The sequence below is a fragment of the Coffea eugenioides genome, chromosome 6, assembly GCF_003713205.1.
Source record: "Coffea eugenioides isolate CCC68of chromosome 6, Ceug_1.0, whole genome shotgun sequence".
Taxonomy (NCBI): Eukaryota; Viridiplantae; Streptophyta; class Magnoliopsida; order Gentianales; family Rubiaceae; genus Coffea; species Coffea eugenioides.
Genome location: NC_040040.1, coordinates 29,636,281 through 29,656,399, shown reverse-complemented (window position 1 = coordinate 29,656,399; position 20,119 = coordinate 29,636,281). Strand labels below are relative to the sequence as shown.

The 20,119-nt window shown below is 35.1% G+C and overlaps 2 protein-coding genes and 1 pseudogene across 5 annotated transcripts; 2 read left to right on the top strand and 1 right to left on the bottom strand.

The window, feature by feature from the left end:
* The first annotated feature begins 1,722 nt into the window (after positions 1–1,722).
* On the top strand, positions 1,723–11,642 carry LOC113776375 (dihydroorotase, mitochondrial). Of its 4 annotated transcripts, none has more exons than XM_027321517.1 (9): positions 1,723–1,915; positions 6,195–6,277; positions 6,684–6,829; positions 6,989–7,170; positions 7,985–8,121; positions 8,782–8,947; positions 9,062–9,178; positions 10,067–10,227; positions 11,051–11,642. In XM_027321517.1, exons 2-9 carry the CDS (start codon positions 6,251–6,253, stop codon positions 11,243–11,245), a joined length of 1,131 nt encoding a protein of 376 aa, XP_027177318.1. In that variant the 5' UTR covers positions 1,723–1,915; positions 6,195–6,250; the 3' UTR covers positions 11,246–11,642. The 4 variants fall into 4 exon arrangements, with proteins under 4 accessions (XP_027177318.1, XP_027177317.1, XP_027177319.1 ...); XM_027321516.1 differs by lacking the exon at positions 1,723–1,915 and adding an exon at positions 5,176–5,425; XM_027321518.1 differs by lacking the exons at positions 1,723–1,915; positions 6,195–6,277 and adding an exon at positions 5,177–5,425.
* Positions 11,643–12,840: 1,198 nt separating this feature from the next.
* LOC113774027 (MDIS1-interacting receptor like kinase 1-like) lies at positions 12,841–14,611 on the top strand. The gene is made up of 5 exons (XM_027318605.1): positions 12,841–12,949; positions 13,090–13,312; positions 13,457–13,714; positions 13,783–13,918; positions 14,228–14,611. Exons 1-5 carry the CDS (start codon positions 12,841–12,843, stop codon positions 14,609–14,611), a joined length of 1,110 nt encoding a protein of 369 aa, XP_027174406.1.
* Positions 14,612–15,549: 938 nt separating this feature from the next.
* On the bottom strand, positions 15,550–16,690 carry LOC113774026 (annotated as a pseudogene).
* Between the last annotated feature and the right edge of the window lie 3,429 nt (positions 16,691–20,119).

Below are 20,119 nucleotides of genomic sequence, written 5' to 3'. Positions count from 1 at the left end.
GTGGAATGCGTACACAGAAAACATTTTCGCCAGGAATCAATGATATAAGACCTTGAAGCTTTTTTGCCTAGTTTTTCACTCTCACATTCATGTCCTCCATAGTTAGGCTCTATTTTGGTTTGATGACTTGTGGGGTGTTAAATTCCCCCGGACCATTGCACTGAACTACTTTTATTTGGTTTATATATATTGTCTCATTATTGCTTTAAAAAATTTGATAGAAGACCTTGAAGACTTTTACTTGAGTGGAGTGTATATAAGTGTATAATATATAAGTATATATATTATAACATTAAAAATTTAATGATTTTATATAAAAAGTTATAATAATTTATAAATATTAATATATTTTATATAATTATGTAGTTAATTATGAATTTGGGTGGAGTTCAATATAGGGGTGGGCAAAATTATCCGCTAACCCAAAATTCCGCTATTTCCGTTTCGATCTGATCCAAAAATTAGGATACCTGATTTGTATTATTTGATCGGGTCAAAAGAATGTCGGGTACCTACTAAGATACGGGGTGCGTTAGGGCCACATAATTAAAAATTTGCGGAACCCCCGACCCGCCCCACATACATAATTTTTTATTTTTTTATTTTTATACACATATTATAAAATAATATTTTTAGAGTTAAATAAATAATTTCATTGAACAAATTGTATTACAAATATGAGAGACTATAGTTTATTTATAAAATTTATTTGTAGAGATCATAATCTTATGTTTATAGAAAAGAGTTTAATTAATGTGAAACATATATTTTAAAAAATATGTGCTACTTATTTCAAGTTTTTATTGATTTAGAATTCTTTTAATTTTTTCCTTTATCTTGTATTCCCTTCGCATGCTTGTTTCTTGGTGGAAAACATTTTTTGAAAAAAAAAATCTTTATTAAATTTTAGATGAATGTGTAAAATATAAAATTAAATTAGTTTAAATTATTTTTTAAAAAATTTTAAATGATAAGTGGAGTGGGGCAGGTATCTTTTGACTCGATCTTATCTCAGTGAGTACCCTATTGTAGACACCAAATTTTTGTCAATTTTAAATATTTTCTTGAATTTTTTCTATTTAATGAGTTATTTATTTTCTTACATTTTTATGTGTATTTTTCTCATTTTTTGCAGGTTTATTTTAGGAAAAAGAAAAACAAAACAAAAAGGAAAAAAACAAAAACAAAAAAAAAGAGAAAAATAAAGAAAATAAAAAAATCAAAATCATCCTAACCATTTTGTTTTATCAAAATCACTATTAACCCATTTCTACACTCCATCCTCATTAACATTTCTTTTCATTTTGGTAAAAAATTTATCATTTTAGCCCATGCACCTTTCTTTTCATTGGGTGGAAAAATCATCATTTGGGATTGTAAGTTATTTGGGATATTTCTACTGTATCACTTTTTGTGATGTGATGTATGTGAGATAAAAAAGTAATTGGGAAGATAAAAAGGTGTATTAGAAATTGTAATGATGATGTAAGCAAATAAAATTAAGAAAATAATGCTGAATCCAAACAAACCATCAACAAAACACACAAACTCCACTTTTTGGCTCAAAATACATCTCTCGGCTCAGAACACGAGAGAAACACAGAAAAAAAAAGAAGAAGAAGCAAGGCACTCTTCCTCCTCCCAGCTCACTCTCGGCCTTTTCTTTGGCTCCCCAACAGACAAAACAACACACAGAACAGAACACTCCCTCATTGTCCCTCTCTCGGCCCTCCTCTTTCCCAAAAAAAAAAAAAAAAAATCCAGCACACTTCAACAGACAAACACGCGCACAAAAGAAAAAAAATCTCCCTCACCCTCTCGGCCATTCACTCCCAAAATTTCCAGCGCTACCTCACACAAGTTTTTTTCAACAAGTCTGCATCACTAGGATTCAAAGGCCACTAAGCTAGTTGAGGTATTCTTCTCATTGTCTCTCACGTAGTTAACATTTTGCTTTCCTTTCTTGTTTTTTCGTTTCATTCTTTGTGATAATGGCTGTGTTGATTGTTGGTAAAAATTTTGGGAGTTCAAATCTGTTCAGGTTTCATAAATCATGTAAATTTAAGTTATGCCTTGTTTATGTTTGATAAAATGCCAAAATGAAAATATGAGTTAAATTAGTGGATCTTTTGTGCATATTTTCGTCAAAATAGATAACCGTTAGCTAGCAAAGGTCCGAAAATGTTGGGTTACCTAAAATTTTTGGAGTTTTGAGCTTTAAAGGCATTGAATTATTTTTCTTCATTTAGGGGCTGTTTTGCTTTATTTTAGCCCTTTCATGTTGTTTTCTTGTCAAAATAAAATCATATTTATATTGTAGGAGTTGTAAGGAGTGTTTTGGTATAATTTTTATGATTTTTAGTGGTGATTATAGTGTTCTAAAAAATAAAGAAATGGGCTTTTTTTGGCATTTTGGTCACTTTTGGATCATTTTTTGTAAAAACTAACTTCAAAAACGGGTTCTACGTGAAAAATCGAGTTAGGGTGTGTATTTTGGTAATTTTTTGTGACCGGAGAAGTCGCCGGCGGTCTGCGCCGCCGGAGGCGGCCATAGCCGCCAGCTAGAAGGGAGCTTCAGTTTCTCGGTAGAGAAGAAGGGGAGGAAGCAGAAAGAAAAAGAAAGGAAAAGAAAGGAAGGAAAAAAAAGAGAGACTTGGGCTTCTTGATTTTCGGTTGGGCTAGAAACCTTTTTCCTTTTGGTTTTTTCATCTGGGCTTTGGGGTAAATTTTTACTTGGGCTCATGTTTATTTTCATCAAACAGCCCACTTTTTTCTTCCGGCATCCGGCCCAAGCAAAAACAAAAGAAAGGCCTGGTGGCCTTTCCTTACCCAAGGCAGAAACCGAAATTTGCACTTTGGCCCCTGAATTTTATTTTTATTTAATTTTGATCCTTAAACTTTGGAAAGATTATATTTTTAACCCCAAAAGTTTTTCAATTTTTGCAATTTAGTCCCTAGAGAATTTTGACTCTCTTTATTATGATTGTTTCTTTTCTTAAATAGCTAATTTATGTTACTTTTGAATATATTTAACTTGTAATTTTTTAGGTGTTTTTAAATTTCTTTATGTTTGACATATTAGTGTGAGTTTAGTACTTTTATTATTATTATTTTTCAATTAAATTGGTGTCATGATTCTTTTGTATATTTTGAGTATAAATAGAGCAATTTGACTCCATTTAGTCACCACTTCAAAAGGGAGGTACCCCTATTATTATTATTTCAATATCAATTACGTGCTCTTATGTACTCTTACATGTTCCTATGTGTTTATATATTTTTACATGCTTCATTTATTTGATTTAAATGTTCATCCAAATTTTCGTATATTTGCTTAATTAATTTTTATAATTATTTGAGAGGCATTTAAATACCTCAAAAATATAATAGATAGGATAATTAGATTTGTTTTATTATATTTTCCCCTTTTAGATTGTAATTAGGTCCCTTGTTATAATAGATAGGGTAGATAGGATTTTCGTTATTTCCCCATTTTAGATTGTAGTTAGGCTCCCCGCTATAATAGGTAGGTTGCGTGTTTATGTGGCTTATGTGTTATATGTTTTATCCGCTTTTCTTAGGATTTTTGCATCTAGATATTATACCTACGTGTTACGTGCTATGTGCTTTTATGTGTTTATTTGTTTTAATTTATGCCTTATTTATTTTACTATGTATTATTAATACATGACGTCACCACACTAGTCAAACGCTAGTTATGGCTTCTTCTTCCGCTTACTTGCTAGTCCAATGCTAGTAAGGATTTTTTAGAAATGGGCTAGTCCAACACTAGACCTTTAGATAGTTCATGCGTTAGATTCATTTTTGTGTGATATTTATTACATTTTCATGCATATTTTTATTTTAGAATCTTTTCTCATGTGCATGATATTGCCTATTATATTATCCTCTACCTCCTACCCTTTATATGTGTTAATCATGTCATTTAGAATTGCATCTCATTTAAGCTAGTTCATTTGCTTGTCTATGTTAGGAGAATTATTCTTCAAATATGGGAAATGGGTGATTATAATTTTTTAGTTTAAATACCCCATTAATCCTTGTATAAGAAAATTATGTCACAAGTTTTTGCCTCCCGTACCCATTATGTTGCATCCCTTTTCTTTTGATCACTTATACCTATATATATAATTTAATTTTTTTTTTCTTTTAATTTTATCATTTGCATACTCGTGACATCTTCAAGGAATTATTTTGGCCTTCGCAATTAATGCGATTGGTATCAATTAAACCCTTGAATGAACATTTTGTCCCTCTCGACGTTTTTATTTGCATCCATGTAGAAAACATTCAAATGTGATAAATTTAAGGGTTAGATTAGAGAAATTTTAACTAAATCACGCAACTAGCTTAGACTAGGTTGAAAGGGTACCTTAAGTTTGAATCAATTGAACCTTTGTCTTCCTTTTCTTCAACCGTGACTCCCGAACTCATTTTCTCTTGTTTTTTCAAAGATCTGGAGTTGTCGAAAAGGGTTTTATTTTATTTTTATTAAAAAAATATTTTTGGATGATTTGGTGCACCCAAATTCAATATCAAGTGGCGACTCCTCTTTTTCTTAAAAATCCTTTTAGACTAAATTTTGGACTCAATTTGTCGTATTTTTTAAAGTCCCATTTTAGGTCTTTTTCACTTATTTTAAATAAAAAACACATCTTTTGTAACACCTTTAATTTACATCGCGAAAAATGGGGCGCAACACGTATGATCGAGTACCAACTGATATGCAAGGCGAATAAGGATTAAAAAATGACTGATCTGTAAGGTACTAGTCGGGTCAGCAAAATGATGAACGAGGCAGGTACTCGGCCCACACCCACCCTTAGTTGTAACCTACACTCAAATCCAAAAGCATAAGAGCTTCATTTTTTTGAACCGGTTTGGACTTGCTTGAATCGTAAAGCCTAATTGACACCTTGTAAACGGCTAGAAGCACCAACAGCCCAAGAGGCTGTGTAACCATTGGCCTCCACCTTGCCGCTTAATTGTGACTGCCTGTAACGGGATTTTCGTCAATTAGGTTCCCCCTCCCCTTAGATTAGGTTAAAATAGGTTATACTAATGCTATCGTTACAACACAAAAAAAAAAAGGATAGAAGTCAACGCAACATTGACATGGGCCTTCTAAACATCACGGGATACCTATTTGTCCCCCTGCGCCGCAGAGCTGCAGAACTCTTTTTCTTTTTTTTTTTTAATATTTTATACATTCTGGAATATTGGAAGGGTAAATAGACTCTTTTGACTATTCGAGCAATTGATTTTCTTGTTCACAGTGCTGATTCAAAAAGGAGTAATTCGTGTGACAACAGAAGGATCGGGAATTGCTCTCTTTTTCTTCTTTGCAGCTCCCAGCTGCTCAGGAGTTGAAATTTTGTTGTCCGCATTTGAGTTTGAATTGAAGGTTGAACTGCATTTTGGTTTGTTTGGCTTCTACAATGCATTAGGAATAGTACCTATTGGCTTCTTATACTGTATGTTAGTGACCTAGTCTAAGTGCAATAGTGTAAGGGAGTCTGGTGCCACGATGCCCTTTACCTGTTTGGTGAAATGCTTATGAGATGAAATGCTTAAAAAGATTCCATTTAAAGTTTGAAAATTAACGCGTGAGTGGAAGACTTGTTGAATCAGCCCATATTTGTAAGTTCATCGAGGAATTGTTGATGTGAAAATTTGATTTTCTATAGGAATCTGAGGTTTCAGGTTTTGGATATAGTTAGAAAAGAAGCATCTGCTTCCTCCGTGTCCTGGATTGATAATTATGAAACTTCGGCATCCTCTTTTTTTGTTTCTTTTTTTGCAATTTCTTAGTGGTTTACTGGACTTTGAATCTTTTAAGTTGCAATCTTGTGTTTGGCTGCTTTCTTATGAGCCAATTCATCTCTCAATCTTTGGCATCTCATTCTTGAAGCTATCATTTCTTTTTGTCATGAATGACCTAGAAAAGGAAATGATAATCCTAGCATTGTAATTTTCATCCTGTATGATATTGTGGTGTTATTATATGTATTTTGTGATATAGCACCATAGTTCTTTTTTAATAATTATGAGCTTATTGGATTCTTGTGTACTTGTGTAATGGCATTTGAGTTTGAAAATGCTGTCTTTGCTTAGAAAAGCCTCTACAGCTATTTTTATTCCCTGATTAACAAAGTTCCTTGTTTCTTTTTCAGACATGGACTAGTAATTCTAGACAGGAGTTTGTTATTGTTTTGAGGCTTTTGAAGTTATGAAGAGTTCAATCTTTACATGCAAAGTATGCAATATCCTCTTAACAAGCTTCGTGAGAATATTGTACTATTCAAGCATTTTAGTCTTTTTTATTCATTCATTGAGTACGCTTTAATTCACTTCATACTGTGAGATAGAAGATATATAAACAAGCCTAGTTGTCCCTCTAGTCTCTCCATAGGGAGAAAAAATTTGTTATTTTCTCGGAAAGAATCTGAAAATGTTTGTGTTGTAGCTGCAAGTATAAAGAAGGCCCTCACTCATGTCTCATCATTTGGCCTATGTTCATGCAAATAAACAATCTTCTCTTTGGTATTTAAAAAGAACAAACTTGATGATGTGTTAAAGCCACCGTGATAGCTATGATTCCTTTGTTCTTGTTGCTTTAGTCTGTTCTTCTTTGCTATGTCATGATTTAATTCCTTTTGCAGGCATCCAGTTTTCCGTCTACAACATTTAAAGTATTGAAAGAAGTCAAAATAAATATCATAAAAATGGAGCTTTCAATTACGCGGCCTGATGATTGGCATCTTCATCTGCGTGATGGAAAGCTTCTTGAAGCGGTTATCCCTCACAGGTTGATTTTCTCTAATTTCTCTTTTAGTGTCTTACAAGCATGTTTTCCTTGACATATTAAATATGCTTTAGATTATGCCCACATGTCTCTTTTTTTTTTGTCAAAGAGTGTGTTTCTTTTTCGATGAAAACCTTATCTGATAATAATTGTCGAATATAGCGCGCATCACTTTGGAAGGGCAATCATTATGCCGAACTTGAAACCTCCTATCACCACCACAGCTGCAGCAATGGCATATCGAGAATCTATTCTCAAAGCACTACCCATTAATAGTGGCTTCACCCCTCTCATGACACTTTATTTGACAGATTCTACCACTCCTGCCGAGATCAAGCTGGCAAGTGAGTTCAATTCGTAATTTAGTAGCTGTCTTAATGATGTATGTTGGAATTTTTTGACTGTTTATTGTCTTATTTCTAGTGTTACTCTTTTGGTTTTGCTCAACTGGTGGAGTAGTCCTTGAAGACTGTTGTTCGAGTAGTTACTTATGTGTTTTACAGATATGCTTCACTAAAGGGGCTTTTGTCGTTTTAGAAAAAGAGCAAAACTTGATATCCCCAAAACTGTTCTACTACTAGATTGCAACAACAGCTTATCCAATCTTGAATTATATATCGAATTTGAGCTCTCTTAGATTTTTTTTATTTATAGTAGAAGGTGTTCTTGCACTGTGTGATGTTTTTCTCTTTCTACCTTAGTGTTTCTCTGTTGTAGATCCATCTAAATATTATCTATTGCTTAATTTTTTTTCCTCTTTTACTATGTCTAAGAGGAGTTAGGCAAGTTCGCTAGTCTCCCATGTTGTTGGGCTGTTCAAACTTTGAAAACGAATTAAGAGTAAGGCCTTCTATTTGATTATGAGAGGAGAAGGTGCAACAAAGCCCTCTTAACTATTTGCACATGATACCATGTTGTTGAAGCATCTTGTTAAAATTTATTAACAACTATTAAGAGGGCTCCTAAGAAATATGTAATTGCTTTTTAGTCATTTGAATATGTTCTTATCACTTAGTGGGTGATGTACCATCAAATATCCCAGTCAGTGTAGCTGCAAATTTTATTTGAAGAACCCAAGTGGTAGGTCAATTTTCTTCCAGAGTAGTTTTGGCATTGTCTTGTGTCATGTTTGCTATTATTAATTGAACCCTTTTACAGAGGAGAGTGGGGTAATATTTGCTGTAAAGCTCTATCCTGCTGGTGCTACAACCAATTCTCAAGATGGTGTGACAGATTTATTCGGGAAGTGTATGCCTGTTATTGAAGAGATGGTTAAACACAATATGCCTCTCCTGGTATGTTTGTCACCCTTTAGGTGGATTTCTTTGTCATGCTAACTATGTAAATCAGAACTGTAATGTTGTCTTGTACAGCTGCATTATTGTATTTTCAGAACATGAATGGAATCATATTATTTGCTTGTAATTCCTTTGACAAAGTTTTGCACTAAGTTGAGTTTATGATGCTAGATCAATTTGTCACAGATACTCTTTGTAGTTTCAGTTCCAGTGAGCTCATTTATGAATATGGTTTTATGATGCTACAGTTGAAAGATATTAAATCTAGAGGCATATGTTGAAATGATAGACTGCATGTTCAACTTGCTCTTCTAATTGCCTTAGATTTTGAACAATGTCGTAATTCTCATTGACTAGGTGTGGGTGAATATATTAAGGCTCTCTTTTATCACTTAATCTGTAAGTGAATCCATTCTACTTGTATTGTAATTATTAGAATGTACAGCTTAGGGTGGTGAAGTAATATGGACACAGAGGCCCACTTGTCTCCAATAACTAGCAGCAAATTGCTTGTGAGCTAATTGTTAAGCTTCTTTGTAGTGTAGCGTATTGGTCAACTGGATGACATTCTTTCATTTGCATTTTGTTTTATGCTATAGCCAATAGAGGAAGGCTATTGTTTACTTAATGACATTAATATAGAGGTCTTAACTGTAGGTCCATGGAGAGGTTACTAGTCCTGAAGTTGACATTTTTGATCGGGAAAAAGTATTCATTGAGACCGTTTTAAGCCCCTTGGTGCAGAAGTTTCCACAATTGAAAGTAGTGATGGAGCATGTTACCACTATGGATGCTGTGAAGTTTGTTGAGTCTTGTGCTGAAGGTAACTTTCTATAATTCGTGTTTTCTCTCTTATTATTCTCAGTGGTTGGTTGCTTATTTTGGTTTTTGCATTACATGATCATGTTAAAAATGAAATTTTAATTATTTTGATTAGGGCGTATTGCTGCTACAGTCACTCCACAACACCTTGTCCTGAATAGGAATTCTCTTTTCCAAGGAGGGTTGCAACCACATAATTACTGCCTTCCTGTGCTTAAGAGAGAAACTCATAGTACATCTTTCAACTTTTTCTCATTTTACATATTAAATATCTTTAGATCCTTTTTTTATTTCTTGAGGTTGGCATCATGTGTTTGTTGTGTATGATTTTTTGCCGTAAGAATCTGATTATTCATAAGGACACCAATTTCTTAAGTCCAATTTGTGTACATGACCTTCATGTAAGAAGTCTAGTAATTTTTATCCACTAATCTTGAAAACCAGGTGGATGAATGATTGCTCTATGCATTAGTGCTGCAACTTGAACATGGTTGTTTGTCATGGTTTGTTTTGTTTTCTGTTCCACTGCCTTTCTGATTAGCAGTATGCTTTTTTGACGAAATCTCATTTGCAATTTACAAAACTGTCATTGCTTCATATGCCCATTTTCTCTTCGTGGGATTGAGGCTACAATAAGATTTCGTGATGTCTTGGGGGTTCCTTTTTCATTGTTTTGTTGGTATTTGGGAAGCAACAGAATTTAAGTTTCAATAGTTGTATGAGACCTTTACTGGTCTAACCTTTTATTTGGAACTATGGGCAGGAAATTACACACAAGCTAATGGGTGGTGATTATACCTTAGGAGTTTAAGACTAGTTGGTAAAACTACAGAAGTCAATCATTGTGACAATAAAATGAGATTGCTTACCCTATATAGATTTTGGATTTAACGATAAGTCTTACTTGGTACTTAAACTAAATTAGATGCTATTACCTAGTTCATTTTTGGTGATTGAATGATGTAGTGAAAATTCATTATTTTTGCAGTATTTCCATCTTTTGTCATGTCTGTGTCGTATCTTTTTTTTTTTTTTTCTCCTCTTTGGCAGAGGGACAACAAAGGAACGTGAAAAATTTACCTCCTTAATACTATTGATGTGTCATTTGTTTAAAATTTAGGGCAAGCTATTGTATCAGCTGTGACAAGTGGAAGTAAAAGATTTTTCCTTGGAACTGACAGCGCTCCCCATGATAGACTAAAGAAAGAGTGTCCTTGTGGTTGTGCTGGTATTTATAATGCTCCTGTAGCATTGGCAGTATATGCAAAGGTTTTTGAGGAGGTATTATGGCAAAACACCCTATCATTTGTTTGCTTTTTTCTCAATGATATATGCATCTGCATAATTTTTCCTGGTGGTTCTAAACCTTGAATTGATACCTTACATGGGTCCAAGTCCAGACAGATTCGCTCTCCCTCTCTCTCTCTGGTTATAGAAGCCTAATTTAATGAGCATATTAGGATTAAATCATTAGCTGGAGTCAATGCATAAATTGCAATCACAATGTGTACAGAATGTCATCATTCATGACATTTATGCTGGTTTTTTGAACTTTGATAGTGTAGCACTTCAATATTTTGCTGTGACAAATCTTATGTTTGTGTCTGTCATGACATTAAGTTATTATTTTGTGCAGTATTTGTACAGATTGCAAAAACTGATTTTTCTTCTGAACCATAACATGCTGGCCAACTTTTCCCTCAAAAGTTACTTAGTCATGCACCATGCCAAGTTACGTGATACATGAATTCATGCATGTCCTAGAATTGTTGACTTTAGCATGCAAGTTCATGTGATGCTCTTGCTTCTGGGGTATTATAGCATCTTAGCTGCATGCGTATGTCTCTTCCCTATGATTTCTGTGTCAAGATTTAGTGGATAACTGTGGGTCCAGATTCACGAATAATCAATTGCAATTTGCATGTAGTCTATACGTTTACCTGCATTGTACTTTTGGAAAAAAAAATTTTGGTTCTAAAAATTTATGTATGATATGAAGAAGGGTAACATTCAGGTTTATAGTGTAGTAGATCTATAATAGCATGCTTAATTCATTTACATGGTAGTTGAATTGATGTTGGCGGTAACCTTTGTGGTATCTTAGGCTGGTGCGCTGGATAAGCTAGAAGCATTTACAAGTTTCAATGGTCCGGACTTTTATGGGCTTCCAAGAAACACATCGAAAATCACATTAAGGAAAACCCCATGGAAAGTTCCAGAATCATTTTCTTATGCATCAGGGCATGTCGTTCCAATGTTTGCTGGTGAAATGCTCGATTGGTTACCATCTCCTGTTTGAAAGTGAATGGTTTTCAGAAGATTACCTTCAAATGAATGAATTTGAAATGAATTCTTTTCAAATCCACATTTTAATTACAGCTTTCTTCTCCATTCCTCTCAAATAAGATAACATCTTCCTCCATAGAAGTAGGGTAGTCATTTGGTCTACGCGTTTCAATCTTTAAGTCTACCCTAGTATTTCTAGTGTGAGAATTGTCCTAGGATTTTCTAACGAGAGATTCTCTCTCTCTTAGAATCTTTGTAGTTGACTCTATTTCATGTTTGTCGGCCACAAGTTCTGAATTTTGATGGCCCTATACCAAGTTTACCCTTTTACGCTGGTTTCGCTGTTGTTTCTCTACAGATTTTGGCCTTTTGGTCTTTTTATTGTGAATAGTACTTTTAGTGGTTGGGCAGCTGTTTGCTTCAGATGTCTACCTAGATTTCTTTGGACCTCTAACGTTTTTTGCGAAATTTTTTTGGGTCTGGCGCCTTATGGCGCTTATGGCAAAAAACATATGATTCACAAACAAACAGCAACTTTAGCTGCTAAATTATTCTTCACAAGTTAAATAGTACCACCAACAAACAGTAAAAAATTTATACAATTTATGCATTACTAATCAATATTTAATATTATAAAAATCAACACAACCTAGAATAATACACCTCAAATTATACTATCATATACACTGAGAAATCCTTCAATTAATCCAGTCTCACAACTTTCACTAGCATAAAATTAATCAGAACCAATAATCAAATCACAATTAGACAAATCGTAAATATATTGTAAACAATAAAAATACCAAAAAATAAAAATGCAAAACAATTAACCACTCTACGAATAGAAAAATATATCAAAATCATTATCATTCAAAGCAATACAAAATATGACAAATGCATACTACATTACAAAAATTATATTACAAATCTTTACACATGTTCCAATATAAATTACATGTACATATAATTGATAAACGAACGGAGAAGGGTTGAATTGGATGGATAGATGAGAGGAATGATAAGTAGGAGATTTTGGACCCAAAACCTCCAAATAATAATAATAATAATAATAATAATAATAGCCTATCATACCCCAAAAATACACAAAAAAACATACAACATGGGCATCTCGCGACACCGCGGGGACCAATGCCTAGTTCCAATTTCATGCGTTAACTCAAGACTACAGTTTTATTTGGCAGGTACAATCCCTCAAGAGATTGGTAATCTTTATAACCTGAAACTATTAGCCATGGATTATAACCTCAGATTATATGATCTATCCCAAGAGAAATCTGGAATTTGACTCGGCTTCAGCGGCTCTATCTTGGGCACAACAACTTAACAGGTGTGACAATTTACTAACTACTTCACGAGAAATATTAATAAGTTTTGCTTTGCTAACGGAGATGGTAACAATTTGAACTCCTATGTATTTCTACTTACTCCTTCTCTTGTCAAGTACAAAAATTAACAAAGCCAGTCTCACAGTCCAGCATCTTTTATTGTTACAAAAGTTGATTATTCTGTTCCAACATATATATCCTTGCTTTATCTTGAATTTGGCAGGCATAATTACGGCAAAGGCTTGGTGGTATTTTAAAGCTAATGCTGTTTAGTCTAGAGAATAACCAGATTGAAGGCTCTATACCAATTAGAGCTATTGTTAATTTGATTGCACTTAAAGAACTATACCTTGGTGTAAACAATTTAACAGGTATGGCACTTAAGAATAGCAATCATGAGACAACTGAAACTTTCTTGATCAAATAAACATGCTTCCGTTTGCAAATGATGTGTTTCTTCAGGATTGCGAAACATTCCATTTTAGGAGTTCTATCTGTTTTAATTTGGCAGGTGTAATTACCTATGAGGTTGGAAACCTACAAACATTGGAGGCGTTGAACCTAAGATTTAACAGTTTAAAAGGTTCCATACCAACCAGGATCTTCAACATCTCAACTTTAAGAGTGCTTTCACTTGTTGCCAACAGTCTTTCAGTTAATCTTCCATCCAATATGGGTTTAGGTCTGCCCAATTTAGAAGAACTTTTCCTCAGCTCTAATAACCTCAGTGGACTGTTTGTACCTGACTCAATCTAAAACTCCTCTAAACTCACTCATGTAGAGTTTGCTCGAAACAGACTCACTCGTCCAATTTATACAGTCTTAGAGAATCTACAATTTCTTGAATGCTGAGTGCTGTTTGATAACAATTTAACAAGTGAATCTTCATCTGTGGAGTTAAGCTTCTTCACTACGTTAGCAGAACGCAGATACCTGAGAAAAATTTCAGTGGCTAATAACCCGTTAACTGGTATTCTTCCAGTTTCTATAGGAAACCTTTCTTCTTCTATAGAAGACATTTATGCAGGTGGCTATAAAATGAAGGGAAGAATTCCAAAAACTGTTGGCAATCTAAGCAATTTGAGAGTGCTAGGTCTACAAGAGAATCCCTTGCCTGATAGTTTGTGTAGCTTACAGTACTTGAATTTATTGTGTCTGATTGGAAATCAATTCCTGCATGTTTAGGTAATCTTACTTCTCTCAGGTATCTTTATCTAGCTTCCAACAGAATAACTTCTCATGTGCCTGACAGTTTCTGGAGCCTCAAAGATCTCTTGGGATTTATTCTGTCATCGAATTTCTTGACTGGCTCTCTGCCTTCAGAGATTGGACTGTTGAAGGTTGCAACATGGATAGATTTTTTGATGAATCAGTTCGCAAATAACATTCCCAGCAGAATTGGAGAACCAGAAAACTTGAATCCTCTTTCTTTGGCATATAACATATGACAACTTTGAAGGTACCATTCCTGAGTCAATCAGTAACATGCTAAGTTTGGAATATTTCGACCTATCGTGAACACTTCAATCTCTCAGCTACTTCAATGTCTCTTTCAATTATTTACAGGGGCAAATTCCATCTAACGGCCCTTTCAAGAATTTCACTAGTGAATCTTTTATCTCCAATGATGTATTATGTGGATCATCTAGGTTTCATGTTCCAGCAAGCCAAACACTTCAATTCACAGATCGAGGACAAAGAAAGTGCTTCAAACTAAATTGATATTGTTTGGAGCTTCAGCAATAATTGCTGGTATTGCCTTGGCATTTTTGTTCGTTAGGTACATAAAGAAGGAGGAGGTTCCTAATGGAACTAATTTGTTCTCCTTGACAGCAAAAGGAAGGATTTCGTATTATGAACTCCTACAAGCAACCAATGGTTATGATGAAAGCAAATTACTAGGAAGTTTTGGATCTGTTTACAAAGGGATTCTAGCTAATGGAATGTATGTGGCCATAAAGGCGTTCAATTTACAGTTGGAATATTCATTCAAGAGTTGCACCAGAGAATCTGAAAGTCTTACGCATTCTTAGGCACAGAAATCTGAATGATGACTTTAAGGGATTAATACATGATTAGATGCCCAGTGGGAGCCTTGACTTGAGAAGTGGTTGTATTCTTACAATAATTGCTTAAGTATCATCCAAAGAATGAATGTGATGATAGATGTGGCATCTGCATTGGAGTATCTCCATCATAGTTACTCAATTCCCGTTGTTCACTGTGATTTGAAGCCAAGTAATGTCCTTCTAAATCGACTTTATGTCCATTCTTAGAAATTGACTTCTTCCTCTGTGACAATTTTTCTTGTTTTCCCAGACTTCCTACGTCATCGTTCTCCTCCAGTACATGACCAAAAAGCTAGAACTAGGAAGTTATGTAAGCGCCCATCTATTATTTTTCTTGATCCGCAGGCCTTCAACTTTGTTGAATTGAACCAATAGTGTAAGTCCTCCATCAGAGTGTGCAGCGATGAGACACATTACCTTGATACATGCTGTTTAGTATCTCTGGTCTGTCCACCCCAAGAATCGTGACCATCACTTTAACAAGGGTTATGTAGACTTCATGCAATTCAAGTGAGTATTCATCCAAGGTTGGGCTGATATCGTTCAGACAAATGCAAGAATAGCACACCACTGTAGATATATATAGAGTTACAAACTTCCTAATATTGATACTTCATCCAGGGAACACACTTGAATTTGGACAACTAGACACCACCGCCGATGTAACCTTAGGAATCTGACTTGGACTAGCCTAGTAGGCTAGTACTTACACTACTAAAGTATAAGAAAGGAAGTTAACTAAGGACCAGAGTTGGACAACATAAAAAAGTAAACAGATAAATAACATGCAACTGGAAACTTCCATGAAGGCATATTGGTAATTCATTAAGCTTGGTTTATAATGAAGATAAAAAAAAAAAAAAAGACACAGTAGTACTGCAAGTGAAAATGGGCAGATTCTTTCACTTGTTTATCCTCATGTGATCCAGTAAGCTTTTGCCATCCAGTTAGCTGCTTAGATACAGTCTGAGAAGGCTTTCGGTTTCTGTTGTCTTGTATTGTGCTCCAATTTCTTTGACAAGATCTGCTAGAGGGCCAACTTTTGCTGTGAAATTTGTTCCGTGAAATGCAGCAATTGAAAGTCTTTCTTTGTGGAAATCCACGATAGCTTTATGCTCAATGCTGCTATATTCCTCATTGCTCATTCTCTGCACAAATCATCAAAGCACATCAACTCAATGATACCTGTAGATGCTCAGTAAGTAGGAATTTGGTTTTGGTGGTCATTTACTCCATAATATCACCGATATTGATGATGATTGCTCCAGGAATGGGTTTAATAGGCACCCATGTATCGCTTTTCTTGATTTGCAGGCCTTGAACATCATTGACCTGAACTAATAAGGTCAGTCTTGTTGCATCAGAGTGCGGAGTCAGGCCAATAACTTTGTCTGCTTGCTGGCAAGGTGGATAGTAATTCATTCTTATTCCTTGTATGCCATCTTGATAGATGCTGCATAATTTGTCTGGGTCTACACCAAGATTCGCCCCCATAAGTTTAAACAGGGTGATGCAAACCTTGTGCATTTGAAGTGAGTATTCATCCATGGTTGCTCTGTCATCATCAGAAATTTGCAAATTAGCATAGAGAAGTGGGAAAAGATTGTGATGCTGTGTATTATCCATTGTCTACTTGAAAGATATTGGAGTCGTAGGCCAGAATCTCATATTTCTCTGAGAAACTGGCAATGCACGGAGGAAGAGCATGTCCCCCCAGTCAAGCTTTTGACCGTATCCTCTGATGCCACAAATATTTGACCATATCCTTCAACATCATTTGGTAGTTGTGCATAGGCCGACCGAATTACTCCGAGTCATCTCAAGTTAACTCGAATTTTTATTATTTTTACTAATTTTTTTAATTATTTTTGTTTATCATATTTTTTGTAATTTTAGATTATTAAATATTTCAAAAATTCGCGTTTCGTCGAGACCGTGACCGATATGTCGAGATCGATGTAGAACGATCCGGATCGTGACTGCAACCGCTACCACGACTTTGAACCATGGGTGTAATGGCAGCTTAAAGAAGTCCTCTGTCATCATTACAAGTAGTACAATTAGGATTCTATATGTGATGGATTCTCTTGATTTGTTACCTGAAAGAAGCCCCAGTCTTTACAAGCCCGATGAAGTTTTGCCATTAACTCAATGACAATACAGAAACTGGCATTTGTTTACAGCTAGATGCTCAGATGGAGAAGATCAGCCGTCGCACTGAAAATTTGAAGGAATGACAAATTGCTAACTGCTAATTCAGCAGTTGGCCAGCGAATATGAAATTTGATGAGGTGCCTTTCACATTTTCACAGATGCTTCACGAAATGTAAGAGATTTCAGATTTCTGAGTAATTTGTAATCTAAACACCCTTAGAAACATGTGAGATGATTAATCCAATAAACGTAATAAAATCCTGTATCAACCTGGCCTAATTTCACTGCATAGTCATTCCTTCTGCTTAGTTCAATGTGATTAATTCATAAGTAATGTGTATGTGTGGTGTGAACGTGTGCAAAATTGAGTGATGTGTATGTGTGGTGTGAACGTGTGCAAAATGAAAATAAAGGCCATGGGACTTGATAAAGCGACGGTTTGGCCATATAAAGTTCAAAAAGGGTTTTTTGAAATAAAAAATGGAGTCGCCACTTGGTATAGAGTTAGGGTGTACCAAGTCACCCAAAAAGTGTTTTTTGAATAAAAAATAAATAAACCCTTTTTGAGAGCTTTGGGTCTGCGTAACCAAAAGAGGGATCGGGGGTCACATTTGACGAAGGGGAAGGCAAGGATAAAAATCCAAGGCACCCCTTCGACCTAACCAAGGCTAGTTGCGTGATTTAACCCTTATTTTCCTATATTTTCTACCCAAAGTATGTATCGCGTATTGGATATGTCTATATGAATGCAAAAACCTAGACTTAGGGGGATTGGGGGAAATTTCTCTCCAAAGGTTGAGTGGTGTCAATCACATTAATTGTGAAGCCCAATAATGATCCTTTTGGAGAGGTCACACCTAAACCTAAATGACGTGAAAAATGAGTGGAATGCATGCCATGTGAAAGTGTGAGTTTGTGTGAAGTGAGAAAAATGATAAAAATAGTAAGATAAGAGTGAAGGTGTGCAAATGTAGATGAAAGTACTCGTGTGCGAGTGAAGATAAAAATGTTCGTGTGCAAATGAAGATAAAAAGTGTTCGTGTGCAAGTGAAGGCAAAAAAAGTGTTCGTGTGCAAGTAAAGGTGATAAAAGGTGCATGTGTGCAAATGAGACAAAAGTGAAAGTGTAATGATAGAGTGGATTGAGAATGCATGAGCCTAGGGAATTCATGCAAATTGGGTACGGGAAGACCTAAATCGTGACTTGATTTTCCCTTTGATTAGAAGGCGAAGCTAGCGTGCTAAGGCTATCGAGTAGCCACACTCGCTCGTTTCCCTTACCCAAGGGGGTTTCTCAGGCAAATGGATCCTATAACTAGCATGAGATGCAAGTCCTAATGTGAAGGGGAAGGTGTTTGAGGAACATGCCAAATGATAAACTAAAGAAAAATGCGTGATATGTGGTGATCATGCACTTAATGAAAAAGGAAAAAAAAAAAAAAAAAAAAAAAAAAAAAAAAAAAAAAAACCTATTGGGTCTAGCATTGGACTAGCCCTTTCTATGACATCCTACTATCATTAGATTAGTGAAAAAGATGAACCACAACTAGCGTTGGACTAGTGTGGTGACGTACATTCATCCATCACATTCATTCAAGGATATGGAAAGCGAGTAGACATGTCAATCACATAGCACATAACACTTAGCATGCATATCTAAATGCCAAAACCTAAGAAAACGATTAAACATATAGCACATAGACATGCAAGACACATAAGGTAATTAAGACCCTAACTATTACATTTGCTAGCTAGGCACATGACTTCGACAGGTCTTCATTGAATGCTCCTCCAAGCCCTATCTATTACATTAGGGAGACCCTACTACAATCTAAAAGGGGGAAAAGGAATAAAAATAATTAAATCCCTAACTATTACAAGCCAAGAGGTGTACACATACCCCATAAAGAATAATTTAAATAAAAAGCAAAAGTAAATGACATAAATAAAAGAAATTAAAGAAAGGTTAGGAAAGCGAAGTAGACATGTATTTCTCAAGTAGCACGTTGGTTCACATAGGAGAGACAAAAAAGATAAAAGAAGTTATACCTTCCTTGAGTTGGAGCCCTAATGGGGTGAAGTCACTTATTCATCCTCCAAAATAAAAGAAAAGGTCAAGGCACCAATTTATTTGGCAAATAATCACAAAGGATAAAAATAAACATGAATTTAAATCAATTAAATCATGTCAACAAACCACATTTAAGAAGTCAAGAGAAGAAAGGACTTGATTGCAAAGAATGACAAAATTTTGGGGCCAACATTAAAGAAAAATAAAGTTCAAGGGCCTATTTGCAATTAAACCAGGGACTCAATTGAAAGGAATGGAAATGTCTAGGGTCACAGTAAAAATATCCAAAAGTCAGGGGACTGGAATGAACTTTCGTCATTGGGCTACTTGACTTAACAGGCCATTGGGCCCTTTTCTCTATTTGTTTGGGCCAAAACTCCTTAGCCTGCCGCAAAGCCCAGAGGCTACATGTGGGCTGGCCTTCATTTCTTAACACAGCAAACCCAACAAAAGGAGTGGGTTTTTATTCCTTAGGCCCAAGCCAAAAATCCAAGTAAAAACAAGCCGAATCACTTGCACAGACCCAATCAAGTATTATTATCCAAATCCTAAATCATAACTCTAAGCCCAACAATATAAACAAATCAACTAAGATTATTAAGCCACATTTATGACCTAAAATCAAGAATTACTCTATCCAAAGAATCGCATAAAATATGCAAACAGAGGATTAAACTTAAAATGGTAGAATTAGTTCAATTTTCCAGATTTTGGGCCATATCAAAGTAAGGGGAAATATTAAAGGATCAAATGACAACTTTCAGAATTCATTCATTCATTCATGAATTTGCAGGAGATGTCTTCTTTATCAAACCCAGACAACCGACATTAGAGCCATGTTCATGCAGTTTCAGACCACCTCTTTCAACCCAAACATTAAATCATCAAATATCCCTTTAAACAGCAAAATAGAGGGCTGCCGTAAGAAGGGAAAAAACGCAAAGAAACAAAACGCAGCAAGGTCATCTTTCACATACAATTTTCAATTCGGCATTTCATCCAACAGCAGATAGGCATCAAAATTCCATCAATTTTCTACTCAAGTGAGGTCACGGCTGGCCCCAAAAATTATCAAAGAAACCAGAAATTTCAAGCTGACCAACAAACGCATAAAACCAATTACTGAAATCACTATCTTGCTCACAAAACCCAAATGCCAAGAAAACAGGAAGTTCTTTTCATCCAATCACAATAACAAGAAAGCTCAAATTTCGGCATCCTGAACTTTCTAAGCAAAGGGCTAAGCAA

What these genes read in the sequence shown, in the direction of transcription:
- LOC113776375 (XM_027321515.1), top strand. Translation starts at nt 6,271, where the DNA reads ATGCAAAGTATGCAATATCCTCTTAACAAGCTTCGTGAGAATATT. An exon ending in GAAGCGGTTATCCCTCACAG is followed by an intron (nt 6,830 to 6,988) that starts GTTGATTTTCTC and finishes TGTCGAATATAG; the next exon opens with CGCGCATCACTTTGGAAGGG. An exon ending in TGTTGAGTCTTGTGCTGAAG is followed by an intron (nt 8,948 to 9,061) that starts GTAACTTTCTAT and finishes TATTTTGATTAG; the next exon opens with GGCGTATTGCTGCTACAGTC.
- LOC113774027 (XM_027318605.1), top strand. Translation starts at nt 12,841, where the DNA reads ATGCTGTTTAGTCTAGAGAATAACCAGATTGAAGGCTCTATACCAATT. An exon ending in TGGTGTAAACAATTTAACAG is followed by an intron (nt 12,950 to 13,089) that starts GTATGGCACTTA and finishes TTAATTTGGCAG; the next exon opens with GTGTAATTACCTATGAGGTT. An exon ending in TCTAATAACCTCAGTGGACT is followed by an intron (nt 13,313 to 13,456) that starts GTTTGTACCTGA and finishes CAATTTAACAAG; the next exon opens with TGAATCTTCATCTGTGGAGT.